General features: G+C 38.1%; 1 protein-coding gene across 6 annotated transcripts in view; it reads left to right on the top strand.

Annotated features, from left to right (window-relative positions):
* The first annotated feature begins 8,926 nt into the window (after nt 1–8,926).
* Nucleotides 8,927–26,438, top strand: part of ERBB4 (erb-b2 receptor tyrosine kinase 4) — a 1,154,402-nt gene continuing 1,136,890 nt past the window's right edge. For all 6 annotated transcript variants that reach the window (XM_086719539.1, XM_086719536.1, XM_086719540.1 and 3 more), the window contains exon 1: nt 8,927–9,626. In XM_086719539.1, coding sequence (XP_086575665.1) covers nt 9,545–9,626 — 82 coding nt within the window. In that variant the 5' untranslated portion in view covers nt 8,927–9,544. The remainder of the gene's footprint in view (nt 9,627–26,438) is intronic.

Raw genomic sequence — 26,438 nt, 5'->3', positions numbered from 1 at the left:
TTGCTATTATCGACTGGATTTGTGCCTTCAGACATAACTCTTGATGACTACAATCCCTCTGCAGGAGTTGCACTTGCCGAGGGCAGGTAAAGTTGAAAAAACAATATGTAAATAAATGGTTAGCAATAAATTTTTGGTATCTTTAATTTTAACTATTCTGCTATAAAAATACTTTTTTTTTCCCTCCCTGCTTAGTGTACTGTAGCTGACAGTCTCCATTATTTATCAGCTAATGTTGCAGAGTAAGACCAAACAAGGTGTCATGGCCCTAAGCTATTAGAGGGGCCTCTTCATCCTAACAGAGACCCTGGGGTGAAAATAGTTTGCATGAACAGTCACTGGAATATTATTCAGACTCACTAAGCACTGCACTGCAGATTGGGGGAGTTACACAGCTTCTCCATTTATACTAGGCGCAAATAATTTAAAAAAAATAACTGTATTGTGGACCTTTAAAAAGCAATGTAAAAATTGTGTGTGTTTGAAAAGATCAGACAAGGTTTGGGAGTAAAAAGCTGAAGTAATAAATAAACATGAGGTCAGTTTAGGAACAACCATAATTGCTTCCTATGACAAGATTTGCATAGCAAACACTTCTGATTAATGTACAGTGAAGGCCACGGGAGTGGGAACCAACTTCACTATCTTTTCAGGATCTGTGCCTTCCAATCTTGAAGGTGCAGTTTTAGCCAGCACAATTAGTCATTGTTTACTGAAAGGCAGATAAAGCCACAGTTCCTATTTAAATATTTGAAATAATTATATTTATCTTGCCAGCTATGTTGATTTTATTTATGTGCGCTAAAAAAATAAAAGTGCTGGGGCGCCTGGGTGGCGTAGTCGGTTAAGCGTCCGACTTCAACCAGGTCACGATCTCACGGTCTGTGAGTTCGAGCCCCGCGTCAGGCTCTGGGCTGATGGCTCAGAGCCTGGAGCCTGTTTCCGATTCTGTGTCTCCCTCTCTCTCTGCCCCTCGCCCGTTCATGCTCTGTCTCTCTCTGTCCCAAAAATAAATAAACGTTGAAAAAAAAATTAAAAAAAAAATAAAAAATAAAAGTGCCAATTTTACATTATTGGTAAATTTCCATTCACTTCAAATATATTTAGAAAATAGGCAGGGAGTTTCACCAGGATGACCTTTTTCAAGTCACAATTTTGAATATATAATACAATTGCATATATGCATAAAGTATTTCAATTACCTAACACGTTTATTTTTTATTATTATTTGAAAGTATAATGTTTTTATGGCCTGTCTCTTGCTTGCTTTTATACTTAACACAGCCCTCATTGCTATTTGCTAGCCTCACTTAGGATAGTGAAATGCAGTGCTCAATACAGTAAAGGCTCATTGTTATTTTCTGCCTTCCTTCCTCATTTAAAAATAAAGTATATTTTTTTTCTTTCAAAAACATAACACCTTGAGGGGGAAAATATGGGAGAAGGTAAAGGGAGGAGGTTCTACTTCTAGAAATATTTTGAATTTTTAAGTGTCAGGGTCATACTAAACTGGAAAAAGGCAATAGAACACCAGTTATTTCAGATAGAAGAAAGTAGAAAGTAATGTTTTTCATACTAGAGCAAACATTGGGGTGAAACTACAGATATATGCATGCACATATTTATAAATATACATGTCAGTGGCTAACATAAATCCATTTTACAGCAAATAGTGGAAGGTGAGGTTATGCTTAAATGTAATCGCATTAAGACAAAATGAAAATTAGTTTTGGGTTTAGTGGTAAATACTATCATTGGTTTATGCTCTTTAAGTAATATCCTGTGAGAGTTATGATTCAAAGAATACAATGACCGTATTCAGAACGCTCTTCTGAAAAAGAAATACTAGAGAGACGGAAAACATCTACAATGATCATTATTTTTCAGTGTGATACATAACCTCTTTGCCAGTGTGTTGGGGAGTTCCCGAATGGAGTGATAAGTAGATGCAGTACGACACGTAGTGATTCCATTTGTCTAAAAGTGTTCATTTAACAAAGTCACATTAAGCTGTATGAAGCAGACCTCACTTACCCTCTCACTCTATCTAATAGACAACAATAAATTATCACAATTGTTTTATTTTCTTCCAGTATTTGATTAGACAAAGAACATTTTTCTTTCTCTATCAGTGTTTACCTGAAATGACTACACAGAAAGAATGTGGAGTCAGTATGCATGTATTAGCTAAGATAAATATTAATATCTTACATCATAATAGCTGTTAATATAATTTCCTTGAAAATATACATAAAATACACAAGTTGTCAAGGGAAATACTTTATACAGGGCAAGCAAATATTACAAAGTAGTATCTAGTAGAATGTTTCTTCATTAAACAATTCACACTGAGTAATTCCAATTGTTTATAAATTAGTTATTCAGTTAGTGTCGTAATGGAAAAGCAGAAATGAACCGTATGTAAGATGGCATCATAGACAATTCATGACAATTTTAAATAGACTGTATATTTGGGAAAGCCTGTGTTTTTTAAAAATTGTGAGTAAATCTTCCCAATTATAATTAGGTAAAAGTTTCACTGAACAAAACTACTCTAACTTTATATAACTTTAGGTTTTTTCCTTATTAAAATTATTTTTGTAAACGTAGATGTTCTTACTTCAGATTCAAAATATTGTCCAGCCTGACCTCTTTCCCTATCTTAATAAAATTAAATTGGATGTTGCTATTTTTTGCACCAAGTTCAATATTATCAGCTGTTGGAATATTTGTATCTTTCTTAAGCCATATTGCTTTGATTTGGTAGCACATTCCTAATATGTTGGTTGTATCAGCAATCTAAATACTCAAAAGTGGACATGAATCAAACTATATTCAAGATTGGATTTCTTAAATGATAATCTGAGACCTCATAGGCAAAGATATGGCAACAGTGTTTGTTTTTCCAGAGTCTTTACAGATCCTTATGGCAAGTCAAAAGGAAAAACATTTATAGATCAATCAGTATAAAGTAATAGCCATCATTCTGTAGAATATACATAAAATCACCATATATTCTTTTATTAATGCTTTCTTGTCATCAAACATGATGAAAAGTTTAACTTTTACCATTTTTTTAAATGGTTATTCATTTTTGAGACAGAGAGGGAGGGAGAGAGCGCGAGCTTGTGCACGTGTGGGGGGAGGGGCAGAGAGGAGGGGGAGACACAAAATCTGAAGCAGGTTCCAGGCTCTGAGCTATCAGCACAAAGCCCAGTGCAGAGCTCAAACCCACAGACCATGAGCTCATGACCTGAGCTGAAGTCAGAAGCTTAACCAACTGAGCCACCCAGATACGCCTGCCATTTCTTTATTATAATTCTTTTGCTACTACTTTGTGAGACTCAATAATTCAGACAGCTTCTCTGCTGGGGAATTGTAGTACATGTTTTGGAACATGGGATATTCTCTGAGATGCATAACCTGGGAAATTAGAAAATTGTGATTTATCAGGGACCGAGACCAAGAAGAGAACCTGGCAGATGTCTTGGGCCTCATGACAAATTTTGCAGTGGTGAGGAGAGGCTTGGTGATGGTAGGCCCCAAGAGAATTGGAAAACTATTCTAAAGGAAAGGGAAGTGACTTGTACTGAGAGGTAATTGATCAGGCAAGGAGGTACCAGGCTATTAAAGTTTTGAAATAACACTCAACAAATTTAGGGCCCTTACTGAACTATTAGAACCTTTTTGCTAAAGCTTTGAAGATTCATCCATCTCTATAGAAACTTGAGGGGAAAAAAAAATCATGGTTTCCAACTGATTACGTTAGTTGACTATTTGGCAAGGATTCAAGAAAAATTCTAAGAACTCTTGGCAACCTTAGTCAGGATAACAGCCATTTTCGTGTATGTGGCAAATATAACTTCAGATTCTTTTGAGAAATCTATGTATTAACCATAAAATGATCAAGTTCTTTGCCAAGAGTACAAAAAAAAAAGGAAGTACGACATAAGAGACTACCTGAAAAAGAAACTAACAGACTTTATTTTGGTTCAGATTTCAGGCCAGGTACCACCATAGCCTCAATAAGTAACTTCGCTAATAATTAAATTATTTATAAATATATAAACATGCAAAAATTGAAATGTCCCTTTTCTTCTTAGTTTTAAGTTGACAACTGTTTACTGAAGGTTTACTTTGTCTCTAAGCTTAGAAAACAGTAGAAAAAGCTATATGGGACATGAGAACTTAGTTTAAGAAAATATATAATACAGAATCACAGCAGTAAAAAGTTTTACTAGGAAAATCATTTTTGCATAACTTGGTTGGAAAAGACTGGTCTGTCCACAGAGTAAATTGTTTTGCAGTTTCAACCACAAACCAAAAAAAAGTCTCAAAGAACTTGGACAGACACTGATGAATGAACATAAAAGCAACACAGATTTAATTTATTTATGTTCACTCCTTCCTCCTTAGCACTTAAAAAATTAAGGCTCAATCATGCACATAGACAGAAAATAACACTTACTAACCAAAATAATCTTAGGGAGGTCCTCTTTGGATATTAAATTAACTAAGGCCACAAAAACATTTCTTTTGTTAATGTATATTCATGCATGTAAAAAATTATTGAACTTTCAGATTTTTTTTCAGCTTTGACACATTGAACATCACCAAAAATATCAGAGAATTTCAGAACTCTGAAGGTTAAGAACAGAAGATGTTATTTTAAGTGCTGGTTAGTAAACAAAACCAAACTGCCAATACTGTATCTGTCATCTGCTTGATCATCATAATACTGAATCTGATTGGTATTTATCAAAATTTCTTTTTGGCTAATGGAACAGTAAAGATCCAATGTTTTGAGCGTTTCACAGTAACATAATAGTGAGCTTATTTGAATATTTTCCTACATCATTTTAAGATGTGGCTGTGTTCATGCTCCAGATGAAGAGTGTATGTCTGGGTGAGTAGGGAAAAGGAGGAAGGAATATTAAAAACAATGGAAGTCTGTGAAAATTATGCTTGTACTTAGTAAGTGATCAGTAAATCATAGATTCATGAAAGTCTTATGTTTGGGACTTAACAATCCCTTCCTTTAAAGATGAGGCAAAGGGCTCAGGTCTATGAAGTGAGTTGCTTGTAATCACAAGATAACTTAGATCAGGAGGAAGATGACAATAGGTGGGAGGAGGTGGGAATTAAAATCCTATATCTATTTTTGAATGTTCAGGAGAATAAAATTGACTTATGATGAAGTCTTGTTTTCTTTTCTTGGTTGATATTTGTCCCAAATTTGTATTTATGGCCAAGAGCAAAATGTCTAAAGAAAGCAGCATGCTTAATTCATACTTTTAGGGAAGTCTTAGAAACAAGCTGAAGAGTGGGTTGAGTTATACGACCCTGGGACAAACTTACATATTGAATTTAACATTGAACTCTGAGATCAACGTATTCCCACCAGCAGCGTTTTGTCACTCATGACATCAAGTCTCTCCTCGAATTCTATTACTAATGGAAAACATGAAAGAAAATGGGGTATGAGGAGGTAGCAAGGACCAATGGAGTCTCTATGTTGGGGTTATGACCTCAGCCAAGGGAAATCATGAGAAACTATGAAAGAAAACTAAAGAATATGGGCCATAGCAAGATATTCAAGAGGCATAATGGCCTATATCATCTCATTGAAGTTGGAATCCTTTTACTGTTTCATTGCTTACTGATTTCAGGTAACAAAAATGAAACTGAATTAACTTAAGAAAAAGAGGGATTCAAATAACAGGAAAAGTATGAATATTCTTCAGACCTATCTGAGCTTGTGTGCTCCTTTCAAATGGCAGCTTCATTCTTTCTCACTGTAGCCTGGTCACTCCTACATAGAAGAAAACATGGGCCATGTTTGGATTTTTTTTTTTTTTTTTTGTCTCAAAAGCTATCAGTGAATGACTAATATGAACTCTTTCTTTCCCATGCACAAAAATCCCAGGGAAGAGACTCAATGGGAATGACCATCTGTCTACCAGTTAACAATGACCAAGGCATTTTGATTGGTCTAACTTAGTATTTTGAGTGGTGTGCCTTGGAACAAAGGAGTAGGGGGTGTTGTTCCATGGAGGTAGATCCAAGTTAAAAATGTAGAACTGAGAGAAGGGGAGTTCCTAGGAAAGGAATACTGAGCAGATAAATCCAGATACAAACCTGTGGTTTTCCAAGTAATATGCTGGGTTACTCAGATTTGTTTTTTTTCCCAGGTTGAAAATAATAGCAACATATTTTATTTAATTCAACCGATAAGGAATTATTATAAAGGTACATGGAAAATTGAAGAAATACAAAGATCCATTTCAGAAATCCTCTAGCAATCACAGAGGATATAGCATGTCCTTTCCACATCAGGTAGCAAATGTCCCCTATCTGCTGTTTTCTTATGATGACTCAGTTGAGATGAAAAGAAATGAGAGCGTGGCTTTTACTTTCTCACTGTTCCAGTTGTTTCACACAGGGTACCATCTTCTTGTTTAAGAGTCTAGGGTCTCATATTCAAATTATTAAAGCTAGGCTCTGTTTGAGTAGACCAGTAACCATCAAAAGCAAAATAAGATGCTTTTGTTGGGTAGAACTTTCATGCCAATTCATTTTATAGGTTGCTGGTCAGATATACAACTTTGGCTAGGTAGCAGTCATCATTTCAATCAAAACCAAACAATGGGGTCAAAGCAGAAGAAATTGAAAATTAGAGGCAAATCATGGGTATGTAAGGCAATTTAATTGGTGGATATCTTGTACAGACTGTCAAGCATCCAACAAAATTTAGACTATTTTTTTAACCAGTGAATATTAATTGAAATCCCTCTTTTGCTAAGAGTTATTCTAGATGAATATTTTAGATGAATTATTTTCATCATATTTAGATGAAAAACAAAAATAACCCAAATTATTCAGGGCATTTAACCTTTTCCTCACTTTAAGGTAAAATACACAATCCACTTCTTATAACCGTTGCTGGGGACGAGGCCTATTTTTTTTTTTTTTTTTTTTTTTTTTTAAATTTTTTTTTCAACATTTATTTATTTTTGGGACAGAGAGAGACAGAGCATGAACGGGGGAGGGGCAGAGAGAGAGGGAGACACAGAATCGGAAACAGGCTCCAGGCTGTGAGCCATCAGCCCAGAGCCTGACGCGGGGCTCGAACTCACGGACCGCGAGATCGTGACCTGGCTGAAGTCGGACGCTTAACCGACTGCGCCACCCAGGCGCCCCAACGAGGCCTATTTTTAATACAGAAACAAATTATTTTGTTTGTTTTTTATCACTTAAGTTGTTACTCTGAAGACAGAAGGAAAATTTTAAAAGAAGTAGTTTTCATAGAAGAGAAGTGTCTGAGCATCATAAGGAGCGGAAGGTAATTTAAGGAAAGGGGACTGAGAAGAGATTGAATGAAAGGAAAGAAAATAGAGGGGGGAGGGTGATAAAAACAGAAAGCAAAGATAATCCAAAGAGCAGTGTGCACAACTCTGAAGCAATCGGTACCACTCTGATCAAGTCAGTATCTCTGTTCTGGGCTTAGTTTCTCCAGGCACCAGGCTGCTTCTGGGTAAAACAGCATGCTCAGCTTGGTCAGCCTCTTTTCTGTGCCCATTACTTGTTGTGGGCCTAAGAAAGGAAAGGCTTCAGGTTTCTGGGATGAGGCTGCTGTTTCTCTCTGTTCTCAGCTCCATGAAAATTCTTAAGGGACAAGGCTATAGATAAAAGATGTGAGGGAGGAGAGGGAAGGGCTCAAATGATGAGTGAGGTGGCTTGATTTTTAAGCTCCCCTGATACTTTGTATTTATATATTTGCTGCTTCTAGAGAAACATAAAAAGTAAAATAAATCATACATAGAATGCCTGTGCAAATAGCAAACCAATAACCTACTATCCCCAGGAGGTTCTGGCCTCTGCCCAGGGTACAGTTTCAGAGCTCTAAAAGGCAAGGGATATGTACTCTGATATGACCCAATTCTGGGATATTCTATGTCAAGTAAAGCACAGAAACTCCTATAGTTAGCAATAAAGTGGGGATGAGGGAGTGTGGACTTGGAGAGTGACAGCATGGAAGGGGCCTAACATTGGGTCCACGGTAGCATAAGCCTTGTCATTTGAAGTTGGTTATGTTCTGCCATGGCCTTAAGTTCTTTCACATTGAACAGCTGAGGAGTAGGACAATTTGTAGCCCTTTAGAACCAAATTCATAGCTTTGGACAAGAATCTGCTTACTGAGAATGAACCCCAAACCAAGTTGTCCTAGAGTCCAAGGAAAAGGTGAAAAAAAGTCTGAAAATGAACGCACGCAGCTGTTACAAAAGTGGTCAGTGTGAGGGTAGGAAACGTGGGATAGATGACATAGTTGGGAAAACAGGTGATTATCTCTCCCCAGGATTACCTAGTCAGCAGCGGTTACCGGTTGCTAAACCGCCTTTTAAACCACTGAGTGTGGAGCATGAAAGTTTAGAAAAGGGTAAAGACTTTATGCCGGAAGCAACGTTATCTTCCAGTTCTAGGTCCAGTCTGGATGAGCACAGGGGGGCAACAGAGAAAATGGTTTAAGCAAAAAAAAAAAAAAAAATTTTTTTTTTTCTTCTTCTGTAAACAACCCTCCGGTGGTCTGCGCACTCCGCGGGCCAGCTGTCTTGGGCCTTCTGTTTCCGTGCGTTGTCTCGGGTGAGCCCTTTAAATCCAGCTTTCTCCGCCCCCACCAGCACGCGCCCGCTCCCAGACAGGTGTTTTCCCAACTCCTGAGACTGAGGATTTTGGGGAGTGTCTGAGCCAATAAGGTTCCCCTTTGGGGAGTGGGGGGCGGGGGAAAAGGCGTGGCTAGTTGGGTCAGAGAGGGGGCGGGGTTTTCGCGGCTGAGCAGAGCCAGCCTGGTTGCGTGGAGGGTTGTTTTATCCGCCCCCCCACCTTTTTTTTTTTTTTACCCCCCCCCTCCCGTAGTCTTATTAATTTCTCTGTGGGGCTGCAGCTGGAGACCGCGGAGCGTTGGAAATGACGCTCGGAGCTTTAATTACCGCAGCCGCCGGACAAGTGTGAGGAAAGCTGACAGGAAAAAGGACAGGATCGGGGGAGAAGCGAGAAGCTACCCCCCCTTCCCCTCCCAATTTGGACTGGAGGTGCAAGGAAACTGAAAAGGGAGCCGAACATAGCGCGGCTGGGGCGGGGAGAGCCGGAAACCTACCGCCTCTTTGCAATCAACTTTTTTTGGAAACCTTTTTCCCCCTTCCTTTTTATTGTTGACCAACCAGTGAGCGAAAGTCAGGAGGGAGCGAGAAAGCGAAGGCTCATACAGGGAAATAGCTGCACAGTCCGGCCCGGAGCACCACGCGCACACACTCGAGCACACTCCCACACAAGCGCGCACCCTCACCCCCTCCTCCGGTCCCCGGCCCTGGACCCGCCGGCGCGGACTGGGGCGCCGGTGCTCGGAGCCGGTGCACCGCGCACGTCGCGCGCCAGTCCCCCTCGCGCCCCGAAGCGCGCCTGGCCGAGGGATCTCGTCCGCGTGCCCGAAAGGGGATATGCCATTTGGACATGTAATGGTCAGCAAGGGATCTGAGACTTCCAAAAAATGAAGCTGGCGACAGGACTGTGGGTCTGGGTGAGCCTTCTCCTGGCGGCGGGGACCGTCCAGCCCAACGCTTCTCAGTCAGGTGGGTCGTGCGCGGTTGCTTCTCGCGCTCCAGTTGTTGAACCTGCTCCCGCCGCCTGGGCTGCGTCGGGTGGCTCCCTCGCCCCCTTCCGCGAACCTGAGACCCGCTGGTTCCCAGGCACGGAGGGACCGCTCCACCCGGGCCTCTTCCGTGGGCTTTCGTTCGCCCCTCTTTCTGTCCCCAAACTTAACCTTTTTGTGTGCCTTCGTTTTATTTATCATGAACTACCACTCTGCGCCCCTATCCCTTGTTTCTCTCTCCTTAACCCCCCTTCTTTCTTTCTCGCGCGTTTTCTCCCAGCCTAAGCGGGATCCCTTCTAGTCCAGCCTGTGGTGCGGGACGTGGGAGACAGAATTCCCGAGTTAGAGGAGGCGGTCCTCTCGCCGTCCGGGCCGGGGAGAGCGAAAGCTTCCAAGAAGCGCGCGCCGCCCGGGCTTCCGAAGAGCTGGGGTCCCGGGCGGTGTCAGCTGGGCCTCTTGAGAGCGGGAGGACTGTGGGGAGTGGAGCTCCGAGAGCAGGGCTTTGCACCTGTGTGTGCTGCCGGGAGGCCGCTGCGTCCCCGGTCGGTCGCCGGAGCTTGTGGGGTCAGACTCCTGAGCCCAGCCCGGGGCAGCTGGAGCGCGGCGGGAGGGCGCGCCTCCGGCGGGTGCACGGAACTCTGGGCCTCCCACGCCCGCCACTCGGAGTCTTCGCCCCATAGACTCGAGGGAGCTTGCATGCCTGCGTGCCCTCTTAAAAAAAAAGGGCGGGGGGTGGGGAGGAGGTTGACATACTTGAGCCGGGAGCCCGGCCTTCGCATCGGTGGCTGTGTTTGGCTTCAGGAAGAGTTCTTCCTGTAGTTCAACTTGCTATTGGCCGGAGTCCCTCCAACTTCTCTGTTTACTGCCCGGCGCGGCAGCCGAGCCGACCCGTTGCGTGAATTGATTTAACCCGAGGCGGGCGCGACTGCGCTGCCACTGTTAGCTGGAACGCTCGAGCCCCAGGTACTTGGACAGGCAGAAGGCTAATTGACCCCCGAGAGGCTGCGGGGTGGGGCTGGCGCACCGCGGCGGGCACGGCTAATGACAGCACCTGCAGTGCGAGGTTGCTCAAAGTTTCTGACGCTTGAGTTTCCTGTGGATGAAAGTGGGACGGGAAAGGACGGAGGACCGGTGTCAGATGCAGCCAAAGGGGGCTTTCTGGAGAGCGGGGGAGATTTCCGGGACCATCCGGGGCTGGCCGCGGGAGCGTGGGAGGCAGCTGGAGAAGAGAAGATAAAACCCGCGGGAGTGGCGATAGGAGACCTTTAGGCCCCGGAGGGTGTCCTTCTGACCTCACCAAGAAAACGGCGCTGTAGTTTTCCCGCTCCGCCTCCGCCGCTGCCGCCTACCCCTCCTAGCCTAGTAAATAACAAGTTACAATCATCGAGCCTTTCAAAATGACCTTCGAATGGCACCAATGTGCGCCGTTTGTACCGGCCGTTTGCACCCTCCCAAATGCTCCGAAATTCTTCATGCATACCAGGTCCCGCGCTCCAGCCACCTCCGGAATTACACCGACACGGACTTGAGATTCCAAGCGGCGTCTTAGATACATCCCTTTTTATCTCCCTCCCCACTCCAAGTCCCTTCATATTTTCCCTCAATGGGTTGATTATGCACATTGACCCATTCAAAAGCAGTTGCCCGACCGACAGGCAGGCTTAGCGGAGAGGAATTTCTACGAGGCAACCTACTGGGGGCTGTCTGGTTCAGCCTCAGCCGCTGGGGGACCCGGCTCCGAGTCCGCAGCAATTTGGTATTAACTGTGTGGCTCAGGGTTGAGCTATGCCGAAAAGCCCTTTTCAGAATTTCTGCAAAGAATGTAATCCAAATTAGTTCTGCAGCTGTCCTTTTCCTCGTCTCAGGCGACACCGCCTCGCGCCCTCGCTGGTCTCTTCTCGCTTCCCCCCCGCGAATTGTCAGAACCACAAGTGAGCCCATTTAGAGCTCGAGGATTAGCGTGCCATTGTTGTTCCGTGCGTGACTCTGTACTTGAAATTCTAGGGGCACAAAGGCGAGCCTTGCTTGTTCAAAACACAAAGTGATCTAGATGAAAGGGCCGCACACAAAAAAAGCTCTCGGGTGCATCCCTGGGATAATTGTGACACCCACGCTAAGGTGATCCACTGGAAACTGTAAAATGCCCCGGGGACTTCTTTTTTTCGCCCTGCCCCACCCCCATCCTGCAACAACACCTCGCAAGGAAAGTTCAGCTGGTTTTAATATAGTGCTTTTATGAAACCAAGTTACTGTCTGGAGTAGGCTGTGTATGTGAAGCTGTATGTTCCCAAGTAAATACATACTGCGTGTCTCCCCTCTCGCGGTTAGCAGTCAGTAGCAGTTTGGAGGAGTTTGTTTTGGTCCAAATGAGAAATTAAGTGCGGATAAGTAAACTAAGCTGCCAGAGGGCGACAAGATGTTGAGTGAATTGCTTTTAGATGAAACAAATTAAGGAAACGAGGGAAGACAATCTGCTTCTCGCATTATTAGACACGCTTGGAGTTCAGGGGAAAGTGGCATATTTTTGAAATGCTAATTTCTTAAGAAGCAGAAGGAATGCACCTTATTTACTGCTCTATGTGAACAGAATAAAGATATGGGTAGGGGAAGGATTCTGTTGTATAGATTTAAGATATTTATTAAAATAATTGTAATGGAAGAGGTCCTGTTTTTGTATGTTTTCTTCTATTGCTTTAGAGCAGACAGTTTTTAGATAAATCTGAAGGACTTCGTCTCATTTCCAGTACCTCATTTTATCTAAACTATTATAGCCAAAGGCCCTTTATGTGACCATTATAAAGCCTTCGCTACCAAAAGGAGTAATTTCAGAATTTCTGTTTTCCTGGTATGATTGAAAACTAACCTCACCTTTGAATTGAAATACAATATATAGTAGTGAGGTGATGCTCTTACATACCTCAGTAGATGTGGGATGGACAAGTTCAGTTTCCATTTCTTATTTCCAAGTAACTTAGTCCTGCTTTTCATTGTATAAAATGACATACATTTTTTGCTACATATTTAAGATACATCTCCAAACCTAGGGTTGATTCTTTAACACACATTTGAGAATAAAAAAAGTCAACAAAACTTAGATAAATGGTGATAAAAGATATTAAATATATTTTCAAAAATATCAATCTTCTTTCCTACACATGTTTACTGTAAGCACATCCATGGGGTACACTGTTTTAATTTTGAAATTCTAGTGTATGTAAAAGGAATCTTTTTAGATGAAGTATTTTTTTCTTCAGAATGGTTCTAAACAAATTTATACCTATTATAACTGCAAATCACTTGAAAGTACTATCCTATGGACTGTTACGATAAAATTGAATGACTGGTTGTGTCATGATTCCTCATTTTCTGATTTTTTTTCCTCTTAAACCAAACTGCTTTTATTTTAATTATTCATGCGTAGAAAGTCAATTTTTTTTTGAAAATCAGTACTTACTGCTTTATATATATTTTCATTTAGTCACTGGAAATGTGTGTTAATTAAGAAATTAGATTAGAATATTTACCAGGGCATGCACTTTACAGATTTATGGATTTTTTACACTAACCTGAACACAGTAAGTTTGAATTGGCTGATTTTTAGAGTTTGCATTCATTTGAGGGAAAAATCATATTTCCTCCCTAGAGTGGATTCAAATATTTAGTATTCATGAGCTTTCATCCCTTTAGTTCTTAAATAGAAGTACTATTTATCATGTCTTATGCATTCACCCTTTCCATTACTATAGATTCTTTCTTTACATCTTATTATTTGTTGAGTTTACACATGTGAATATATTCCCCTCCACCACTAAGTGTATTCTTTTCTGTGTGTGCCTTTCCCAGCAACCTGCCACTCAGCCACTGCAGGAGTCCTCTGAGCCAGTTTTCATTCTTTCTTTCTGATAAATCTGATATGGCTGGTTGGCTGGACAATTGCAAGCCATTCCATTGCGCAGATTTATTCCTGAAAGAAAATAAAAAGGCATCGATCCAAGATCACTAGCACATCTCAGAAACCCTGACTCCAAGGCCAGGTCTTTCTATAGAGAAGTCCCTTTTTCCCTATCTCTTGCCTCTTTTCTTCTCTTGACCAAGGAAGGAAGGTAGACTACTGCCATTTCAGAAATACTAGGGATGCGAGGAATTGTCTCTCTAAATATTCTCGGAAGCCTTGTGATTATAGCCACCTTGAGATTAATGACTATGTAAGGTACACATTTTAGACAATAAATTGAATTAGAGTACCTTAAACATTATAATGCTTTGAAGTGGTGTTATGCTTATATTATTTCAAGCCAGTTATTAAGAAGATTTAACATATTAAAAATAGCAACAAGTTTTTGCTTTATTTTACAGTGTTCTGCTGCTGTTGGACATCTATGTGTAATTTGTAAGTGCCCAAAACATAAATGAAGCAAATGATCAAAAAAGATGTTCTGTTACTTGCAGACTTGCTGGCACTTGCTGTCTGATTTCACCCTTTGAGTGATACTGCTTTATAAAGATGTTAGTGTTTACATTAAAATTATCCTATACATGTTCAAGCCTATAGCGGTTCTATAAAAATTAATTGTCACACATACTCCACTGTTATATTTTACAATGATCTGAGTATGTATTCAGGGTAGAATCTAATTATAAACTTTTCTTCAGGTTATATCATTTTAGGAATGTTCTATGTTATATTTGACCATATGGAACAAAACTTCACCTTTAATATGCATTTTCTGAATTATTTTAACTATTGGGAAGTTTGTGTAAAACCTTACTTTCAAGCTTTCTAACACAGTTGTTGACTGGAGTTTACAGTTTACAGTGACCGTTTCTTAATTTTCTTAATATTGTTTAATGAAAAGGTCCTAGATCAATGTGTTCTGAACCATAGCTGTTTTACGTAATTTGAAGGACACATTAACTGCTGATTTTGTGGTTAAGTGTGACATAGGACACAGCTAGGTGGTTTAAATCAGACCCACTGTAAATTTCTACATTGTGTGGCGGTTCCTCCCATTTCTTGTTAATACCTTGAGCAACTCACTCCATGTCTTTGTGACTTGGCTTCTGTGCCTGAGGGGGAAAATGCATGTGACACACTCTGTTTCTCCAATGTATAGCAGTTTCTGAAAAGTGGCTTTAAAGTCTTTTATAATACTGAGATATATTCCAGTCCAGTTAATTGCTATATTTTTAAATGTGTACACACATATAAATAAACATAATGTAAACTTTCAGCAGACTCTGTCTGCCATAAGAACACCTGTCCTAATGAAATAAAGAGGTTATTAAATCCAAAACATTTGTATTTGAAGTCCATTTCCCAAAAATATTACTTTTCAGAATTGCTCTGTGATCTTTTTAGATTTCATTGTGTGTGGCTTTTTCTCTCCTGGGTTGTTGATAATTCTGACATGTTTATTAAATAAATTGACCTGTTTTCCAAATCTTTAATAAAAGCTTTAAAGTCACTTTCTTGTTTTCATAGTTGACACTGAAACTAGTGGTTTCTATTTGTATTAATTTTTTAAGAGGGAAGAGAACTGTCTCACTTTTATGACATAGAGGTGAAATATATGGGGCCTATTTGTAAAGCGGGTTTGTTTTTTTTTTTTTGAACATACAGTAATTGTTTTATAGTTGTTTTCATTTTGAGTGATTGCTCTGCAGGCCCGTTGCTTTGCACAAATCCAGGGGGCAGCAGCCACATAGAATTGAATGGGAATGGTGCACACTTGAGCTGTGGGCAGTGGCACAGCAGCCCTGCTATTGTGTGATGATACAGAATAAAGCACCAGAATGAAAGTTATAAGAATCGGATTCTGGTCACACAATCATTTTCTATGTGATCTTGGGTTAGACTTCCTGCTCTGTGTCTCCATTTCCTCTGTCTCTCTTAGTATAGCTAGAGTGATACGTAAATGCTTCACATCTTGGATTTTTAGCATGATTCAGTGAGAAAAATGGTGTTTAGATTTTTTAGAAAGAGAAATCCTTTGGTTTTTAATTAATTTTGTTTAGTGGACTTCTTTTCAAGTGAATTCATGTGTTGTAGCCCTGGTATCTAAAAACAGGTAAAAGGGGAAAAGGAGGGCTGCTTTTGTTAAAGCTGCAGCTGGATGCCAGCTTTGTCCTTGACTTTGTCACTCCCCCACTTTCTTTCCATTCTTGCCTCTACTCTCCTGTGCTTGCTTCACAGAAATCTAGCACTGTTTAGAAACTACTGATCTAGTGCAGTCCTATCATTTTTTTTAAGTGAAGAAAAAACTAGAAGCACAGAGAAGTGAGATGATGTAAGTTTGTTGGCAGCTTCTGACACCGGTATCATTTTTCCTTAACACATGTAGTACTTGAGAAGTTTGCAGACACTTAGAAAAAGGAATAAGCAAATACAAAGTTGTGTTGCTTTAGAAGGGAATTGCAAAATTGAAATGAAAGCAAATGGATTGGAACCATAAGCCTAACTACCATACTGTGAAGTTCCTTTCAAGGGGAAGACTGTGGGATCATCAGCATCTTTAATTTATATTTAGGAAGTAATCATTGATTGCATTTGTAGCTTGCCACACATTAAGATTAAAAAAAATAAAACAACTTTGTTAAAACATAGTTCTGTAAGAGGATTTGTACAAGGATCTGATGAGACCTATCCATAGAATTTTGACTCTGAAAGTTAAATAAGAGTAGTCCACACTTGTATCTGTATACAAGATATTCTTTTACCTGGGACTTTATGAAGATGACCACCAAGTAGAGAATGGTTATATCTCTATTCTGTATTAAGCAATATACATGCTTAAATAAAATGACTTACAAAGACTAAACAATAGGCTCTTCATCACCATTTAATTGGTGGGGACCCTTAAGCAGCAAATCTGTGGAAGTATTTCAGATTCTTCCAGGGCCATCCTTGGACTAAGGTTCTTTTTCTTTTCCACTGTCTTTGTTGGGCTGCCTTCTTTCTTCAGACCCCTACTGAGATTAGTTATATTCTTTGAACAAGTATATAAGCTGTGCTTTAAGTACTAAGGCTTTATAAATGTATTTCTGTGACAATTTGCCTCCCTCTAGTTGCCTTCTGTAAGATCCTGCCTGTGGGCCTTGTTACTTTGCTGTTCTGTTGATTTAAGCTTAACTCTTTCTGGTTGTCTCTGTCTTCCCTCAAGGGTCAGTGCTTCTTGGGACATAATCAGCATTCTCCTGGGCCATAGTGACAGAAGGGAAGTTAGAAACTTATTTTGGCAGGAAGAGTCAATTCCTGTTAGGAATTTGAGATGAAAATGGACCCCCTGTAAAACATTAACATAGACGCACCATGAAACTTCCTGTGTAACATCATTAAACCTCTCCCCTGAGATATAGCTCAGGGTCATTACTGTTAATCACGTTATTTCCAATATTGTAGGGGTTAGTGAAGCATACTAAACACCAGTAAGAATATGCAAGACTCAGTTTCTGACTCTAGGGAATTAGAGTAATAGGTATTAAGGCTGTATGAACGTTTACATATATTTCATTTGAAATACAGCCTAAAGGTGTTTAAAGAGAAGACACTGAATGGTACAATAAACACTTGTTTGTTTCCCAGAAATATCAGATTTGTAAATAGTAAGTTTCACCTAAAGTTTTACTACTCATCTGACCGTTACCATATACATATACCAGCATAGGTGGACATTCAGGTTTTAAGCCTTTAGGATACAAGTAGGTATTATAAACCTGCTTTAAATAGATGCACCTTATTTGATCTGCTAAGGATTATCTCATGGCTAGGCTTGTTAGGACTAAAAAAAGAAAAACTGGCAATAGATTCTCCAGGTTCTGTGACTATATCTAGTATGGTTATAGCTTGATTAATAAGTTGTACAATTCTGTATTTCAGGATGGGTCACCATCACTAGTAGGGGAATGCCTACTAGTCATGGGGTCATGGATGGTAGTGACTATTTTGCTATATAGGTGAACTCTCCTTTTATTAAAATCTGTCTTTGTCATTATTTTCTGTTCTTCCCCATGGGCTTAGAGAATATGAGAATATGAGTTCCTTTCTATAGGGACCTATGAAAACCAAATAAAAATAAAACAGAAACAGTATGTCTTTTAGTCACACACTTTTGTTTTCAGGAATTCCTTTTGTCCTATCATTTTGTCTAGAACTAAAGCAGTTAGACACTTTTTTAAAAAGGGAATTCGATTATATAGCTTTATATAGATTATATAGCTCAAAATTTATTCCCTGAGATTTTTATTGACCCCACCTAATCTTTAAAAACCTCATAGCAGGGCTATTGCAAGGTCTGCTGTGCTGGTCCCCTTGTTCAATGTCCTCTTATCTTTAACACTTTCTTCTTATCATTGCCAGATGACCATTTGTAATACAATACTTTTATTATCCTACTTTCTATTCAGAAGCCTTCAATGGACTCCCACTGTAAAGTTCAAAGCCTACTAAAATAGTGTTCAGATTTGTAAACATCCATTCTTGAGTATTCTTATGATGGATTCTAAGAACCATGCTGATCTAGTCAGTATTCCATAACGATACCTTGCTTGTTGTCTCTGCTTTTTCTTACCCCCTTCTCTTGAATTGGTTCATTTGGTGCCTCTGCCTGTTCCAACTGTTGAACCTTTTCAATTCTACATTCTATCATAGCTCTTCATTACATCTTTTCTCATTGATTAGTCTATAATCCTTATCTCTGTTGCTTAATTTGGCACTTAATCTTAAAACATACTACAGTTTTAACTTTTTAAGAGCAAGAGTTTTTATCCCCTGCTGAAACTAATGCAGTGCCATATATATAGTAAGCTCTTTAAAAATATTTTTTAAATGAAAAAATAACATACATTTGCTGAAACAATTTTCAGCTCATTCATGGATGGCTATTATTTGTAATTAAGCCATATAATGCACAAAGTAAGCTGTTCTATAAACATAATTATAGAATTCTTAATAATAGATATTAGGCGTGTTTACCCTGGGAATTTCTTTAGTAGCTTTCTCGAGCTTCCTAGGGTATTTCTTTCAATGGATTGTTTCCAAGAATATTTCATTTGTCCCCATTCCCATTTTTAGAGTCTGCTCATAATATGGTACAAAGTATTTCTGTTGGTTTTATTTTTGGTGAGTTAAATATATGTGAATACCATTCTTAAACATGTAACTGTTTTTATAGTCCACTATTTTTTATGTGCCATCACATTGTTATTTCTTATCTCCCATTTAAAATTTTTAATAACTTTTTAAGAAATAAGCATGTACCGATCCATCAAAGTATTTCAGGACAGTATTAGGAACAGGAGAGCATATAAGGAGCTTAGGATGCCAACTTTCTCCTTTATTTTAAAGAAAGATAGATGAGGCCAATAAAACAGAATATAAAAAATATGTTATTAAGTGATTTTCCAAACATTTGGGATACATATTTCCCTCCAGAGAGATGCTGATAAGCATTTCATGAGAAAATGGTTCCAGACAGAATGCAGTATTTTCTATTCATAGATATATGTGATAATACAACTTTCTTATAACTGAGATTTCTTAGTATCTTAAAATAGACAACTAGACATATGCCTACCATTTAAAAAGTGTTCTTTTAAGAAAGCACTTGCCACATAACTGAATCAGGTGGTTGGAATTCTCTTAAGCTGCTCTTTTTGATGATCCATTCTGCCTTCTGAAAATTAGTGAAATGATTATAGTCTCTATTGAGTCAAATTCTGTGAGTGAAAGATGCTCTTCCAGACATTTCTTCTCCAATTACAAGATTCTAAGAAAGTCACCCTGTCTAGGTCACTGCAGTATTCTAATTTTACTTTAGTTTATAATAGCTTGAAGAGTTAGTGTAACTTTCAAAGTTACCTGTCTAAAGAATAATCTCTTAATGAGAGAATTGGGCATAGAGACATTAGCACTTCTGTCTGAATTCTTTTGGAACTTTCTAGATTGTTTTTCCTGCAAGCTTAATGAGAAGAGAGTTTCAGTCAGGGATTATTGTTCCTACTATGAGGAAATAGAGCTATAAAGAGGTAGTATGTGAGAGTGAAGCCTGGTTGTTGCATTAGTCTGGTACAGTTACATGCCTGCCCTGTCCTGAGAACCAGCTGGCTCTGCCTTCTGCTTGATTGACAGAAGCTAGGGATGCCTCTCAAAGGTATTGCTCCTTCACTTGTCCCACTGTGTGGGAAAGAGATGCTTAGTACACCTAATTCTTCTGCCTTCAGGTCAACAGCTTTTTGCTTTTCCTGTAGCCATGTGAAGAAACTTGTCCAATAAATCTATCAGTTAAGGTGTCCTCCTGTAGATGACATTGTATTTCTCCTCCTCCATTGTATTCTCTCCAGAGTTCTTTGTATTTAGTATATTAAAAGAAACTATCATGGAAGCTTTGTCTTCTTGAAAAAGACTTCAAAGCAGGGGTATATCTAAGGTTTTATTTCCTGTACTTACACAATTTTGGGAACTGCTTTAAAAACGATTCAGAAGTAAAATACAAATTAGGAACAGAGCCTTGGAATGCACCAATGCCATAGAGGGGCTCTGAATCAAAAGCCTTAAAAAACCCCACAAAACTTTGTGGTAAATCTGCCTATGTTTGAAAATTATATATTTTATGAAGTAACATTGTTTCCTGTTTATGAAGAATTTTGAGTATCATTGTGTAATTTTTAGTTGTTTTTTTCCCTACTGTATGCAGTTGGTATTCCACTGTTAATATAGAAGAATACATTGCTTCAGGGAAAAAAAAAAAGTCATATGGAGCAAAATCATACTGTAAGGCACTAAAGTATGTCTTTGGCTGATGTATGTACTACGTGGATATATGTACTACATATGCACTACACAGAGGTACTTTTAGAATATTTTTCTCTATGACCATGCCAAATCCAGGTATATATATATTTTCCTGATAACATATTTTTGACTATGGGTCATGTAATACTATCTCTTAGACAGCTCTGTAGTTTATAATAGGTGGGTGTGATTTGAAGAAATCTTGCAGTTTTGGAATGTAAAAACTGTATTGCTAAGTCCCTACCCCTTGAAATATATAGCTCATTGAATTGTTAGTCATTTGTTATTTAGCATGGATAAAAAATCTGTCTTTGACTTTTACCCTCTAGCTAAGTTAAATGTGGTCATTTTAACTATAGTAGACATTATTACTAGCTGTGAATGAAACAATGCATCTAAATTAAAATCAGTACTCAGTTCAGATATATGGTAATATTTAACTAATATATTAACACATTTAAGTAACAATCACAGGATTGGTATTTCAAGTTACACTTTTACTATGTAAAAATATCAACTGAACAGTTAATAATATTTCCCAGTTGTTTAAACTTCAAATTTAGCAGCCCCATTATCCCTGGTGATATATCGAAGCCTTTAAAAGTGTACCTAGAATTAACGGAAACTGAAGTGATTGGTATTCTAATATCATTCTTTAGTGGCCTTTTTTTCCCCTTTCTTTTTTTTTTTCTTTTTTTAAAGTACAGGATGAAATTTGAAAGTATAAAAAGGTTTGAGATAAATTGAACTAGACAAAACATTTTATGCAACTGTTAGTTAAAGGGGCATTCGTTATTTCTGTGCTTACTATATTGCTTGTGGCCAGAATTAGCACACCATGAGCCAGAGAAGGAGATAAGACAAACAATGGCATGCAGCTAATTTTGTTTGGCAAATTTAGATCTGATACATGCTATTTCACTCCTACAAACTGATTCAGTCACTCTTTGAAAGGTGCAGATGAAGTTTGTCTCACACAGTTTTAACAGCTTTCACTCAATATTTATAGGCTCTATAAAAATAAATTTCTGTAAGTACCATATTTCTCACTGGCAGAAGGAGCACCGTGAGGGTAGATGTACAAGTGAAAAAAAAAAAAAAAAAAAGGAGAAACAAAAATATTTCGATTGTTCCAGGTCTGAAAAGAATAAAATATATCAAAACATCCAAAATATCTATTTCAAGGGCATATATAGTGAGTATATGGTAAATATATAGTGGGTATTCAAGGATTTTGACTGCATATGACGGAATCATAAGTCCCGTTATTTTATAGTAATTTTGTGATTTGAGTCTGGATGAGAATCATTCTCGAACTAGTCATTCAGATAAGCCACCAGGATAGGATCCATGGTAATTACCAGGAAGTCATTATAAAACAAAACAAACAAGAAACCCAAACTTTGGTCTTTGTAAAAAAAAAAAAAAAAGTGCCATCATGCAAAAGAATACATTTTAGTGAAATTTCTGAATGAGGCTAGCATATATGAAAAAATGTCACAAAATATGTAACATTTGATGGAAACATGATTCTAGGAAAATCCAGGTGTTTGTATAATAATATCCTTATTTTGGGACTCTCAAACGCATTTCTAAAAGTCTTTTCTCACATAGGTGAATTATAAGGTATTTGAAGGTTATAATGTTATTTATATATCTGCTAGAGCTTTGTCATGGTTCAAGACTACATTCTCCATAATCAAGCTCACTATAGAGAATAATTCTCATATTCATGAATTGTTCATCTCATCATATTTCCAGTGGTTATTTCAAGGTTAATTTTTTTCAGACAGCTTCTCTCTTGATTAAAGTCTGTAGTAATTGTATATGTGCTGATATAGCACATGAAGGTTTCAAACTAAAGACATCTTTGATTTCATACCAAGTCAAGATCAAATGCTTTTCAATGCTTCCTACTCACATTTATGAAAAATAACTTTAATGTTTATTCTTGATTTCTACTAAGAATGTGGAGACTTTTGTTTGGCATTTTCAAAATTCTGTATAGACTTGTGTCCTTTAAGAGTATGAGCAACAGAGTGTCATTACTAGGACTATTATTCAAATGCTATATTCCTTACAATTTGCTAATTGTTAAAATATTGAAATACATTCTTATTGATTGGATTTCCCAGATCCACCCCTCTCCGAGCTCCCCTTCTTTAGACTATCCCAGATAAGCTAAAGAATTAATACCTGGCACAATAACAGACCTTCCCTTCAAATCTCTCTTCTAGCAATGCTGTGATCCATTCTGATGTGCTTTTGTATTAGTGTCACTAAATACTTTTAACATTACCTGTATATATTATAAAAACATTGCTGTAAGTATTTTAAAATAATAGTATATGAATATTGTCATACTAACTTTGCCACAATTAAGTATTAGCCAGTTTGAAGGAGGCATGTTTCCCAGTTAAGCGTATAATGGAACAGGTAGTTTCTTACTTGACTTGAAGTTTGATAAGAAATGGCTTAAAAATGATAGACAGGATGCCACTTGTCCACATATTGAGTTAACCTAGGAGAAAATCACATAAGGGAGGCAGGCCAAAGGACTAAAATAAAATGGGTACTATGAATTTTTGTGAGAATAGATGTGGATGGCGATATGTCATATGTGTCTATAAATTGGGGTACTGAAGAATTTCAGCAATTCATATTTGTGATTGCCATAATTTATGTGGTATTAACCATATTACATGCTTATATTATTAATTAGAATGAGTAGTTTTCTGGCAAGGTGTCATCTGTCCTGTGCATTCATTAAGTCACTTAAGACATGGTTGCAAGTTCCTTGGTGGCACCACACATACTCTCTTCATTTCTGGTGGGTAAGGAGAAGAAAACATCCAATTTAAAATTTTATACTTACACAATTAAAATGTAATATCATGAAAGAAATTGTATCAATTTAACTATGGTACTCTTGGTAACTTAGATTTTGATATGTGATTTATTTACTTCTTGCAAAGAAAAAACTGTATTGCAACAGAATAATGGAGTACCATTTCCCTTGAAAAAAGATTAAAGAAAGAGGGAGATGCCAAGTATGGAAACGAGGAGGCTTGGGAAGGGGTCATGATAATCATCTTTAAAAGTTAGAGGGCTGTTACATAGAACAGGGATTAACACTGTGCTGTGTAGCCTTGGAGAACAGAAACATTAACAGCTGTTTGAAATTGTAAGGCATCAGATTTCGACTGAACACCATCAAGGAGTTTCTCACAGTTAGAGCTTCCCAGTGTTGGGATGGTCTATCCTGGGAAGTAGTGAGTTCCTTCATGTGAGGGGTGGTAAGCTCTCATGTAACCTTGTATGATAAGGAATGAATGAGGCAGCTGAGGAACAACTGGTCAGTGATATAGGGGGTGGGGTTTGGGTTCAGTGACTTTTGAGGGCCCTTTCTACCCGTAGTGTCTATTACAAGCACACCCAGCCCATATATCCTTTTCTGGTCTCTGAAGAATGGAGCCACTGAAACCCAAACTTCATGTCATGTCCCTGTGGTTAGGAGTCCCACTGAAATGCTTTTCACCATCCTACCTACCCTTCATAGATGGCTGGATTTGTGAAGGGTCTTTTAAATATTTATTTTCTTATATAAAAGATATTTTGCTTTTATTTTTATTCAACAGTCTCTATATTAGATATTTACACCTCTAACCAATGTACTATCACAAATAATTCTCAATTTAAAACTTGCACAATGCAGAATAAAAGTTTACAAGCTTACAATTATATATTTCATTGTGCTCCTGGGTTTATGCCAGCAGGTATTTGTAAGACTGTGTCTAACTTTAAGACCAGAGGGAGAAATACATAAGCAGGTGGGGGCATAGGCAGAGTAGGAAGTTAGAAATCTGCACCTCCAGTTGTGAGTGGACAGTACCTCCAGTTGAGAAATAGAAAAAGATAAGCACTTTTCTAAAGGGATTGAAAATCAAAAGGAAGTAAAAAGATGAAGTTACATGTGCATGCTTTACTTAATTACAAATAAAATAGATCTTTATTAGCTTCGGAAATATTTCACTTCATGGCCTTTGACATTTCAATCTCTTTTATTACTTCTTTTGGATCTACACTGTAAGGCACACGCTAAATACGATTTTCACTTTTTTCTTTTGTGCCATTCTTTTAACATTCTTTTAGGCGTTCCTGATATGAAAACTGCATTCCTGTCATATACTACCTTTTGCCTTACATTGTTCTGATGTACCACCTCTCTTCACTACCAGCAGTCTGTATCTATTTTAATGGCCCCTCTGTACCAAGCACTATGATCGTTGGCACTCTTAATGCATTATTTTCAGTGTTCCCTAAAAGTTGCACAGTGGGTGGTATTAAGCCCATTTTGTAGATAAGGAAACTGAGACTCATTACATAATTGGCCAAGATCACAAACCTACTTTTCAGCATAGGCAATATTCTAAGAATACACTTGAATGTAATTGAAAATGTGTTAGACTTAGATTTTGGTTACCTATTTTTAAAGAGACAGCGAAGACAACCTACTCAACAAAAAATAAGTTTTTCTTTAATGCCCATCTAGCCATGGTCCTCTTAATTATCTTCTTAGTTTCTTGATTCCCTTCTCTGTTTCTCCACTATGTAGATTATTCTGAGCTCTTATGTCTCTCTAGAAGCTCCAGTTGTTATTGCCTACTATCTTTACTTGGATATACCATAGTGTCTCCAACTCAAGCTGTCCAACATTTTACTGTTCTCTTTTCACAATTCAGTGTGGTTTTTTTAATTGGTATATATTTTTTTAAAACACAATTAACTCCTCATTGGTAAAAAGCCAAGGAATCATTATATCTAATTTTTATTGAAGGGTTATATGTCAGGAAGTATGCTAAGTGAGTCTCATACAATATCTCATCTAATCTTTACAACATGGACACTACTGTCCTCATTTTGCTGGCAAAGAAACAAAAGATTAGAGATATTAAGTAGTTTACCAAGTGGCACACAACTGTGCAGGTGGAAGATCTGTGATGCCTAAGCTCTTATTATTTTCACATGGTCCAAATATCAATATTTTATATGTGAAAGTAAAACCTCTAAGAAGGATCTTGACAGTATGGATTAGTTTATTAACTACTTTAGGTCATTTACAATTATTTTATTTGATGTCCATAATAGTTATTAATAACTAAGTGTATTTGTGAATATGCCAGACTTCGAAACAGGATCAAGTATATTAACAACATATGCTACTTTTCTATTGCCACATTATAATATCTAATATTGTCACATAATTAAGTAAGTAAGTAAACTTACAATATTTCAAATGGAGTAGCCAGCATAGTCACTTTTAAAAATGATAATATGAAGTAAAAGTTTGTGAAGAGTCAAAGCAGAGGTTTGGTAGAGGGACTTAAGAATTAAATAGGTCAGGTGTGAATCCTAACTGTGTAAAGATGGGTTATTTATTTGAACTTTTTAAGCTTCAGTGTTTTCATCTGAAATTATAATACTAATATCAACCTCATAGTTGTGAGGATTAAATGAGATAGTACTTTTAAAACAGTACCAACCATATAGTAAATGCTCAATAAATGTTAACTATATTATGTATACTATTGTGGTATTGGTAGTACAATGATACGTGAGGTAGTTAAAAGCAAAACAAAATGAAAGCGTCATGAATTGAAACTTACAAAATGTTAAATATGGGAAGACAATGGACTGTCTGAAACTTTCTCAAAATTTGATTTGAATTCTCTGCCATTGTTTACAAAAACAAGTGATGCAGTATTGCTTTGCAGAATCATTGTATACTCGGACATGCATAAGTACCATAAATAGACGTTTTGGGAAAGAATTTGACTCTCTCTGAGGGGCCGTTTTCTCAAATCATTTTTCCTTCATATTCTGTTCTTATAGTTTTGGTGTTAAAAAAAAGAAGCTTACAGAGACAGTTTTGTTCTGAAGATTTATGTTTACCTGGCAAACTCAGATCCTCTGTTCTTTCATCCTCATTGTTTTTTAAAGCGC

The sequence above is a fragment of the Puma concolor genome, chromosome C1, assembly GCF_028749965.1.
Source record: "Puma concolor isolate L17-30 chromosome C1, mPumCon1.1.hap2, whole genome shotgun sequence".
Lineage (NCBI taxonomy): Eukaryota > Metazoa > Chordata > Mammalia > Carnivora > Felidae > Puma > Puma concolor.
The sequence above is the reverse complement of the archived record's forward strand: the minus strand, read 5'-3'. Positions and strand labels throughout refer to the sequence as shown.